Source organism: Calidris pugnax, unplaced genomic scaffold (genome assembly GCF_001431845.1).
Source record: "Calidris pugnax isolate Ruff unplaced genomic scaffold, ASM143184v1 scaffold89, whole genome shotgun sequence".
NCBI classification, from domain to species: Eukaryota; Metazoa; Chordata; class Aves; order Charadriiformes; family Scolopacidae; genus Calidris; species Calidris pugnax.
The window spans coordinates 40,219-50,965 of record NW_015090865.1 but is presented as its reverse complement, the minus strand read 5'-3'; the positions used below and the strand labels follow the sequence as shown (position 1 = coordinate 50,965).

Genomic DNA, 10,747 nt, shown 5'->3' with positions numbered 1-10,747 from the left:
CCCCCTGCCAGTTCACCCATATTCTCTGAAGTGCATTATCTCTGCTTCCAGGGTTTACTCCAGCCTTTTATTGTCATCTTATCTCCAGCCTCTTCCTGCCCCAGCTTCAAAAAGAACATTTAACGTCACAGAACAACATGAATTAGCCAAGGGAAAAAAAAAAAAAAAGAAAAAAAAAAGAGTCATAGAATTTATTTTTAACATACACACCCAACTGGCCTGTATCACAGCAACAACAAATTTCAAGTAACACTTTCTGCGACTTCGGAAAGGTCATATAAACTAGCCAGCTTCCTCAAAGGATCTGATTTTTCAAGGATCTATGTTTTTTCTCTGGTTATTTAGCTCAATCCAGCCACATCAGTGACAGCCGTGAGTAGTCTTGAAGTGGAGCAGGGAGGAAGAGGTGTCCTTCCCAGCAACCGATGAAAAAGAATTGTCACCTTATGCCTTCAGTTGGGTCAAGAAAGGCTTTATCTTGAAAGCAAAGCTCATTTTTGTCGTGAACAATGACAGAAGCATGTAGTCACCTTTCCCCAAAGTCATCTGGGAAGTGTGGTCTTCACCACATCAGCTGCCCAAAATGTATAAAGGTCAGTCTAAGTAGTAGATATCTCTGTCTGTGGTCCCAGTAAGATATGACAAGCCTGTTACCTCCCTGATACTCTTAGGCTGTAGTTCCCTGTCTCCCAGTCTGGGACAGGGAAGGGCTTCCTGACCTAGTCCTAAACCATTGTGCTTTGTCCCTGGGGCGGTCTTAAGTCACCAAAATACTGTGACCAAGGACTCACCCCGTCAGGCTATTACATATTATTTAACTTCTTGTTGTTTTGAGAAGACGACGTTTAAGCTATGTGTGAAAGCTCACCTGCTACAGTTTGGGATTCCACTCACTGCTGTCTGATAAATACATTTGGTGGTTATGGGGGCAGGTTCTCCTCCTCACCCCTTCCCCAGTGTGATGCAGCAGAGCAGCCCTGGGGAAGCCACGCCAGCTCCAGTGGTACCTCACGGCCATCACAACAGCACAGGACCAGGGATGTCCCTGTTTTGTTGTTGCCTTTTCCTACTTTGACCCATGTCAGATACACGAGCTAGAATACTTTAGGATGCCTGACTCTTCTCTTACTCGTGCACTTGTTGGGTGGAAGGCAGCATAAACAGTTTGAATTTCAGATGTATAGATAAGAGCCACTACTTAGTCCATCCTGAGGCTCTGAGAAATACTTACTGCTTCAAAAACGTCATACGAAGCACAAGAATAGCCTAGAAATCCATCAGGGTGGATAATACTGTCAGAGTAATACTTGTAACTCCGCAAATGATTGCAAGCCACGAAGTCACGAGTTCCTGTGAAAAGATGCTCCCAGGTTAGTTCTTTGAGGAAAGATACTGGCCCAGCCCTTGCCACATCACAGGGATGCATCATTCTTCCTCAAAAGCCGCATCACAACTCTTGGTGTATCAAATGTGAGATTTGAAGCTGGCTTTGGCGATGAATTGATGCTCTAAGAAGTGTCACTGGCTCAACAGGTATAAAATGCAAACTTGCAATGCTTTGTGGAGGCCGACTGTGCAGCTCAGCCCAGCCCCTGCCCTCCCCTCACAAACACTTATTCAACTAATCTGACCGAGTTTCACAATAGAAACGAGAACTGCATGAAGCAGAGCTTTTGTAGGCAACAGTTGCATTACCATAACAAAAGAAAACCGAATGAAAAGTATTTAACAGTAAACTTCCTAGGGCAATAGTGATTTGCTCCAGCTGAGGACTTCAAAACAAAATTATTATTATTTGGGGGGTGCTTAAGGAAGGGAGACTCTTAAAATTAAAATAATGAATATATTATTTTCCTTTGTGTTGCCTTTATTTTCTTGACTTTAAGTTAAAAAGAAGATCATATACAACACAGTTGTTTCTTTGTGCTTTAATTCCCCATTAGTGATAACAAGTTTGGGGGGGAGGGGGGGGAAGTAAAAAAAGTAATGCCTCCAGATGTAATGAATAAAACCTGGAGAAAAAAGCTGGTTATCACAAATAAGTTCATTAATTCCTAGAGTGTAAGGTGTTTGCAGTAATGTAAGAAAGAACTTAGATCCCATACTGAAAAATCTCTACAGCAGAAATCTTCATTTTTTTTTAGTGTTATATGCAACTTAACTTTAGAAAGACACAGAATCTTTCTAATATTTAGAGCTTTTATTAGAACTATGCAAAACAGCAAAGTGTATTTGAGCAGCTACACGACAATCTTTTTTTTAGCTAACTAAAAATAGACACAATAATATTGCTTTAATGCAAACCAGATTTGTAAGAGGTAATTAAAAAAAAATAATAAAATTAATTGCTCTATCTCAGAAGAATTGCAGCTGAAGATCCCTTAACAGAAGTAACTGTGAGCATCGTTGCCCTACACCCACTGCTGCTGCTGGGCAACACAATAGAAACAAAGTGAAATCCCTTGTTACAGATCCTTAATGATTTCAGCACAGTTTAAATAACTTTTGGTTCCGCTATTAGATACTTTAGAGGAGGCATATTTTCCAGAGGCAAACCCTTTGTCTTGTTTAGTTTTTGAATAAGCTCTGGATAAATGGTGTGTTTGAGCTTGTTAGCAGTTTCACTGCACTCTGCAGCTGCCATTGCTGGTGGAGGCACCAAAAGCTAACGCAGAACACCTGAATCAAGTTAAGTGGTTACACCGTGAGGGTGACCTTCCCCTGAATTTGTAATGTAATCAACACACTTACCTTCCCAGATGCCATCGAGATCCACGATCTGTGAAAGAGGGTTCTTCCCACACCCTGGCATTTGTTTTCCTCCGTTGGGGTAAAAGTCAAGATGTCCTATAGCTGGGCCCATGCCAAAACCTGAAGCATTTAAAACAGAGGTAAGCGTGCTTTAATTTTATTTTTTTTTTTTTTCTCTTCATACCTATAGCTTTTGTTTTGAAGTTTGTCAAAAACCTGAAGCATTTAAAACAGAGGTAAGCATGCTTTAAATTTATTTTTTTTTTCCATACTTATAGCTTTTGTTTTGAAGTTTGTCTGTGCTTGGTATTTTGTTTTGAAGTTGGTCTGTGTTGTCAGCATGGTGTATTTGTTCTGTGTCTGTGCACCAAAACTGAGTCGTGATGAACAATTAAGATGCTTAAGTGTCACAGAGCATAAATATTTTGGTATTAAGACAGTAGAGCTGGATACTCACCTAAATAGGGGATGGTGGGAGCTGAATCTGTGTGGATAACATCCACAAACTCTGCATCAGATTTATCCAGTCTGACTTCAATGGGAGTGCCTTGAAAATAAGGTTGAGCAGGGTCCAGTCCTGAAAGAAAAAATCTGGTGTTACGTATAGAAAAAGAGATATTGATGTATCATTTTACATAACGCTATGATGGTATAAAAAGAATATCACGTACGTAGTTGCCTATGGTTCCTTATACCTAAGTAGACTACTCATTAATAAAATGATGATGTCTGCTTTCACTTACCAAGTGGCTTTTCTACCAGGTAGGAGAAAAGTTTACCTGTATGAAGCCTATTGAATTTTACTTATTCATATCAATATTGAATCCTAAAGCCTTGATATACTTTTTTTTTTTTTTTAATTGAACTTCACTTTAATAACGTTGCTCAAATTGAGGTTGCTGTGTCTGTGTTGCCTATAACTCATCTGTATAGTTTAGCATACTCAAACAGAAATTAATGCTGATAAGAGCCCATGTGCCTGGAAGTGTTGAAACCAACCTGGCTACTTTTGGCTCCAGACAGCTTTTGGAATAGTATCTAGTTCCTTTTTTTTTTTTTTTAATTGAACTTCACTTTAATAACGTTGCTCAAATTGAGGTTGCTGTGTCTGTGTTGCCTATAACTCATCTGTATAATTTAGCATACTCAAACAGAAATTAATGCTGATAACAGCCCATGTGCCTGGAAGTGTTGAAACCAACCTGGCTACTTTTGGCTCCAGACAGCTTTTGGAATAGTATCTAGTTTAGAAGCGAAGCTTTTTGCTTTTTATGATCCCAGCAGAAACAGAAATCAGTTGTTTCCCAAATTGTTGCAGTAGTTTTGGGAGCTTGTGAAGTCTTGCAAATTGCACAACTTTTACTATCTTATACTTGCATCTCCTGTTGTCCTTGGGGAGCAGGTTTGGTTTTGCTCTTAGACTGAATTTTGTAGACTATTAGTCCAAGGTTCACTAAGCCTGAAATCCCTGAGGAAAAGTAGCAATTGAAAAGGGCTGTGTTAATAATATCCAGAATTGTCTTTTGTGTATGAAAGGTCTCTCTGCTTAATGCACACTGCCCTTGGCGCTGCCTGTGTGATGAATAAGGAGAACAAGCCCATAACTTTAAACTCTGAAAGTGCTGAGCACGTAAAAAAATTGCTAAAGATGGAGGCTGCAGGGTGAGTAACCTGTGTATTGAAAAAGGAATGGCTTGACCACAAGTGTAGCTGATAATATCTCTTTACAGTTATGTTTTCTGGGAGAGTACTGGATGTTTTAAAATACTCTGGCATCTGCAGTGGTTATTAAGCATTGGAACAGGCTGCCCAGGGCAGTGGTTGAGTCACCATTCCTGGAGGTATTTAAAAGACGAGTAGACATAGTGCTTAGAGATATGGTTTAGTGATGGTTTTTGTCAGCGTTAAGTTGATGGTTGGATTCAATGATCTGGAAAGTCCTTTCCAACCTAGGCAGTTCTGTGAGTATGAAAAACTATCACAGCAGCTGAAGCTGGTTCTGGGTCTATGTTAGTTTTTAGCAGCAGCAATGGAATATCATTATGTTATAATATCGCTCCCATCCTGCTCCGAACTAGCAGCGGTCTGGGCAGTGATGCTGCTCTGTTGAAGCAGCAGAAAGCAAACTGTAAAAATTGCCACAACAATTAACGTGTCCAGTCAGCAGCTGTGTTGCAGGGGACCTTCTGTCTGTTGGCTGTGTGCCTTTTCTTTGCTGTCTAAACATACGCAAGCAAAACAACCATCACACTGGCTGATTTCCCACACTTACCTGGGCACCTTGGGGTACTGTGACAGGAAGCTGAGTTCTGGCATGTCCAAATCACCCTTGACTAAATTACGGTCACTGACTTACCAGTTATTCTCCCAATCCCCGGCTGCCTCTTGCCAGCCTCGCCGGCCACGTGCGCTCCGAGGCTGTGGCCAATTATGTGGACATCAGCTGGAGAGTAGCTGTATTCTTGCTGTGAAAATAGCAATATAAAAAGTTGGTACATCTGTTTTTATCAGCAACAGGAAAGAGTAAAAAGGGGATGAAAAACTCTTCTTAGTTTGACTACTGACTCAGGAACTCCTGTAGGATTTCACCATCTGTTTGCAAGTTTAGGTACTGATGCCCAGTACATAATTTTTTTTTATTTTTTTTTTTCCCAAAACAGTTTGCTGTGTCTGTTAGCTCTGCATATTTAAAACTACACAACACTATACATCTGTTAACATCTCTGGAATGTCTGTTTGGCTGTACTACAGGTTGTCTTGTAGAACTTCCTATCCCTAAATTGGCTCATCCTGTTCTTATGACGTAGTTTGCAAACTTTAAAAAAAAAAAAATAAAATAATAAAATTCTGATTTCAGCACAGCTTCTAAAATGATCACCGAGTAGAAGAAAATGTTTTCTGCCAGTCACATTCACATTCATGAAAGTTCCTGAATCATATTTCTTTCAAATCAGCACTATGACTACAGCTTTATAACCAGGAGATTCTTACCATAAGAACCTTTACAAAATAAGCTATTTCAGCGCCCACAACGCGGACGTTGTTGGATGCCTGGGTGTACTGACATCTCGCGCCTCTCTTCCAGTTCACGCAGATGCAGTTCACGTCTTCCACAGTGAGCATCCTCTGTTTGGTAAAACAAAAGTAAGTCCAGTCAATACATTCTGGAACTGATTCATGTTGTTTATTACAGCTCCACTCACAGATGTTCCATCAATTTGTGTGAGAACATTTTAAGAACCAAAACCTTAGCCTGTATTTGTGGTCGTAGCTGCACACAGGCCTATGTGTGCTCACGCGATACTGAAATAGGGCGTTGTGCTGTAGTAATGGCCACACCATCGTTTCAAACATCCATAGCAGCATTTTTTTTGCAGAAGGGAAAACAATATAAACACTGATACTTTTAATTTTTTATTTCATTCAAACTTTGTATGCAACTCTAAATAAGAGCGCTACTCGTGTCCTGATTCACTTTGATTTAAAAGTACTTCTGTAATAGAAAGCAAGTTACAACTGGCAAAGGACAGAAAAGGCAAAAGGTAAAAATAAGTGTTCATAAAGTGATAATCAACATAGATTTTTTTTCTAGTGAGAAACTGGCAAAAAAATTATATTACTTTCTTTTGACCCAGTATCAGAGAGAAACAGGTAACAGGGATGCAATAAATGTGAAATACCCTGATTTTATTGGACTTTCATTTTGTTTCTCGTAGTGTACTCAAGTAAAATAGGATTATAGAATTTATAAGAGAAACAGGTAACAGGGATGCAATAAATGTGAAATACCCTGATTTTATTGGACTTTCATTTTGTTTCTCATAGTGTTCTCAAATAAAATAGGATTATAGAATTTGTACAAAAATGTAGGTGTGTGAATAGTTTGTTGAAAAACCTTATCCTAAAACTGTCCTGTGCCATCCACTGTTTTTTTGCTCCATGTGCTGTATGACTAGTAGCTTTCATTAGCTACAGCCACAACAAAAAGCATGTTTACAGAAATTGAGAAGGTGGAATTGCATGGGGTATGATTAAGAAATCGTAAAGTGTATGGGGTAGGTTTAAGAAATAGCTTGAAAAATTGGAGAATTAGTGCAAAAATCAATAAAGCAGAGCACTTTGTTTGCTGTTCATAGCTAGTCCTAGAATGAGAGCATTCTTCAAAATGATCCCCTTGAGGTCCCTTCTTGCTGTACGTCTCTGCAGGTTTATTGCTTCTGTTAATGGTCAGCCCATGTCCTCAGCCTCCTCCACCCATACAGCAGCCCATACCTCTGCGGTGGACTTCCCACCTCTAGAAACCTGTCTCTTGTCTTGAGAAATATGATGCAACAGTTACAAGTCTGCAGTTTTTTCTGGGATCGCCCTTGTTCCTAAGCAGTGTCTTGCTCCAGAGTTTGTGTTGTGTTTATCAGGAAAAAGGACACTTATTGAGACAAATCCTGTTGTCACTCTCTTGACTAAAGAACTGGATGCATTTTACCTCATGCTTTTCATCAAGGTGCAGAGCAACATATTGATGCTGCTAACAATTTGAAAATGAGTGGCCTTTTTTCCCCTTCTTATTACAAATGCCATGAGAGAAATTGGTTAGAAATAGAGAAAACGGACAGCTTATAGGAATGTGTTTATACATGCAAACTCGGGAATTCACAGGGACAGGAATTTCCCTGTAGTACATACCTTGCACATGTCTGACAGCCAGTTTTCTTCTCCATTATCTATGAATCCGTGTACGATAAATCTGGTTACCCGACTTGTGTTAAAATTTGAGTATTCAATTGTTGAGGTATCAACTGCAGAGACCTCCTGTTGCAGATATAAATTAATAAATATTCAAATCTGCTATCTGTAAAAAGTGTATCAATATTACAAACACCTGAACTATGCTTATCTCTACAGGCATTTAAAAGTTATGCACGTAAGCTCATCTGCAAGAGTTTACATGACTATGGCTTAAGGTCTGTACCTCCTTTCAAAGCAAGCTTTGACACATATCTTAGAGCAGCCAACACTACTTTTGGTGTTTTTTCATCTTATCTGTGGAAAAACCCCCTACCCAATAACTTTAAAAATGCACAGTTTTCCAGTACTTTTCAATGACCATGAAGAAAACATGGGGGACTGCTGCTTTGTGAGGGCTGGATGAGAATTCTGCCCCAGAGACCCTGCCAAGGAACTGGAAGAGGCTGTCTCTTGAAGGATGTGGAGATTCGGCCATTTCTAACACTTTCCAGGGACACAGCTGAAGTCTTCATTTATTTACTCTTTTTGCCTGTGATTTACTTATGTTTAAATTGCAGTAGTTCTTACTTGAAAGTCATCAGGATTTTCTCTTGTGTACAGGAGGAAGTGAATATCTATCTTCTTTGGATCCCAGGGTAACTTATGGATTGGTCTTTCTGTAGTCCCAGACCATGGTATATCATCTGAGAAACATCCGAGCCTATCAAAGCAAACTTCTGCACCTGTAGCAGATGGGATCAACAATATGTGTATGAGCAAAGGCTAGTCATAACTCAAAGCATCTCTTCTCCGGAGGTCTCTTGGTCTCTTGAAATATCCTATGGTTTACACAAAGCAAAGACTGGCAGTTTCCCCCTCTCAGATCTTCAAAGGCTATGGTTTGCTCCAAGGAAAGAAGCCCCCCCTATTGCTCATCAACAAAGAATTCAGTGGAGTTGCTCCATGGGTGTCCTGTATCATACCTTGGGTATCTTTTCCACGCTGTGTTTTGCCTTAAGCAAAGACAGCTGATGCGTTTCTCCTAATACCAGGCCAAGATATATATATATAAATATAAAGCTGTACTGTCATTAGGCTGCCTCTCCCCACATACCCTGCTTTTTTCCCATTTCCATCACTAAATAAAATACAACAAATAATTTCCTAGGTTTGGTAGAGCAACAGCTTTGGTCTGAGATAGAAAACACCAGCGCTTCTTGCATGCTCCTAGGGTGGGACTTCCAGAGTGGAAAAGAGGAAAGCCAACATGCACACGCACACTCGTCTCGCCATTCTTGCATAGAGAAAGTGAACCACGTAACCTCAATCAGTAAGTTTTAAGGCACCATAGTGTAGAATAATATCTTGCAAAATCTAGCAGCATAAATATTGACCCCATGTGCTTACCTTCTGCTGCGCTGAGCAGAAATAGTGCAAGTATCCAAATTCCAAGCATCTAGAACAGCAGAAAAAGAAGCAGCTAGGATTTGCTCACCCATTTCAGTAGCAAATGTGCTGAGTTTTCTCAAGGGTGCTGTGTCTGTCTTCTCTGTAACATATATCTATGACCGCCGAGTATGTGAGGCATGTATGAGTCAACTTTGTTTGCTTGCTCCACTAGAGATTGTGGGGCTCCTAAATCTATATATCCTATAAATCCTATAATCCAGAGTGATTTTTGTCCTGTTGAGGCTATGCTTCCAATTGGATGTATAGTAACTATTTTAGAACTAGCATAAGGATGCCTATGAGAGCTGCTGTTCCCCTTCATACTGCTGTGTCTTGGGAAGCCATGTACCTGATGAAGTAAAAGAAAAACCCCAAAGTCTGAGCTACTTACAATGCAGCCTTGAAGCTCCACGCACTAACTTGCAAACTTTGCATGAGCTTTTATAGTTTGCTTTATCCTTGGAAATGTTCCCAGAAAGATAGGAACACTTATTTCAGATTATAGTTTGTAGCTAAGCTGGGAAAAGAACTTTAGTGGTTGGTTTCTCTGCAAGCTCCAAAATTTATTGATGTAGACTTCTTGAATCGGTGTTCTGGAGCCCAAAATAGGATTGGAGCTCCAGAGGTGGGGTAATTCTCTGGCAGCAACACATCAGGAGTGTGACATGAAAGAGAATTTTGTGGATCTGTGTGGCAGTGCATTTAGGGACTTGTCTTGGCTGGGAAAGCTTTTAATTTGTCTTCTGTAGTTGGGATGTAAGGGGTCTGCTGGAGGAGTTAGCAGAGAATGACATTGCCTTTAAGTTCCCTCCCTTGCCCTGCGTCAAGTGACTTTGGATGTGGAAGGCTCCTGTGCTTTTGGGTCTTTTGTGCCCGTTTCCTGACATCAGCTCAATTTGATGAAACCTTATCCCTTCAGGAGAACTTCTTAGTGGGCCTGGTAGGTCTTTTCACAGTGAAAGAGTCTGACCTTCTCCTGGTGTCCCTTTCATTTTCTTGTTGAAATAAGTAAATGTAGAAGGACAGTTGTCTACCCTTTTGGGTCCTTTTTATGCTACCCATGTAACCCAAGTTTTGAGAAAGCCCTTCTCCTCTGAGTGATGAACTGAGAGCAAGCATGTTGGAAACATATATCAAAAAATACAAAATCCACCAGAAACAGTGACATGGCTACTTTGTGTAGCAATGTTACAGAGCTCAATAAGTTGGTCTAGCAAAGACATCAAGGTGGAAAAACAGCCTGTGCAAATGAACAGGACAAGGTCTGGAAACCCCTTGGTCCTGTTCATCTCTAGGAGAAGGCTGTAAGCAGACTCGAGAAGAAATGAGACCTCAGCTAAGCCTTCACCTAGAAAACTCTCTCAGCTTGGCTGTGCTTTTTGGCTGTGGCCACATCTCTTTGCAGATCTGACCTTCCCTAATCTCCGCCTCTGGGAATGACCAAATGGATACCAGCTGTGTGTATAGGTATTACACTGCTGTCATCCATGTTACTGGGGTTTCTTTCTTTCAAAGTAATGAAGTTAATTTTTCTAGAATGTCACCTTTGATACCAATTTAGAGCTCAGTGCTCCTGTCCCTAACTGAAGTAGCATTTTAGTTTGTAAATACGTTCATATCAGTGATACAGGAAAATCAGTACATGCCCTAATACCCTGATAAATTTTAACACCTGCTAAAAATGAGGGGGGAACAGTCTTTCTCGTTTAATTTCAGAGCTGGTGGAAAAGATTTGAGTTAGGATTTTATCATAGTTAGTCTGCGGCTCAACACAGTAATAACAGAGGGCAAACTGGATAACTAGGCAGTTCCTTAGGCTGTG

The 10,747-nt window shown here is 40.3% G+C and overlaps 1 protein-coding gene across 1 annotated transcript in view; it reads right to left on the bottom strand.

Annotated features, from left to right (window-relative positions):
* LOC106889818 (inactive pancreatic lipase-related protein 1-like) overlaps nucleotides 1-8,932 on the bottom strand; it is a 29,135-nt gene extending 20,203 nt beyond the window's left edge. Inside the window, exons 1-8 of the mRNA XM_014945235.1 lie at nucleotides 8,884-8,932; nucleotides 8,065-8,219; nucleotides 7,435-7,560; nucleotides 5,743-5,877; nucleotides 5,108-5,216; nucleotides 3,209-3,328; nucleotides 2,752-2,871; nucleotides 1,232-1,350 (exon numbers count right to left, since the gene is read on the bottom strand). Coding sequence (XP_014800721.1) covers nucleotides 1,232-1,350; nucleotides 2,752-2,871; nucleotides 3,209-3,328; nucleotides 5,108-5,216; nucleotides 5,743-5,877; nucleotides 7,435-7,560; nucleotides 8,065-8,219; nucleotides 8,884-8,932 — 933 coding nt within the window. The remainder of the gene's footprint in view (nucleotides 1-1,231; nucleotides 1,351-2,751; nucleotides 2,872-3,208; nucleotides 3,329-5,107; nucleotides 5,217-5,742; nucleotides 5,878-7,434; nucleotides 7,561-8,064; nucleotides 8,220-8,883) is intronic.
* Nucleotides 8,933-10,747: the final 1,815 nt, after the last annotated feature.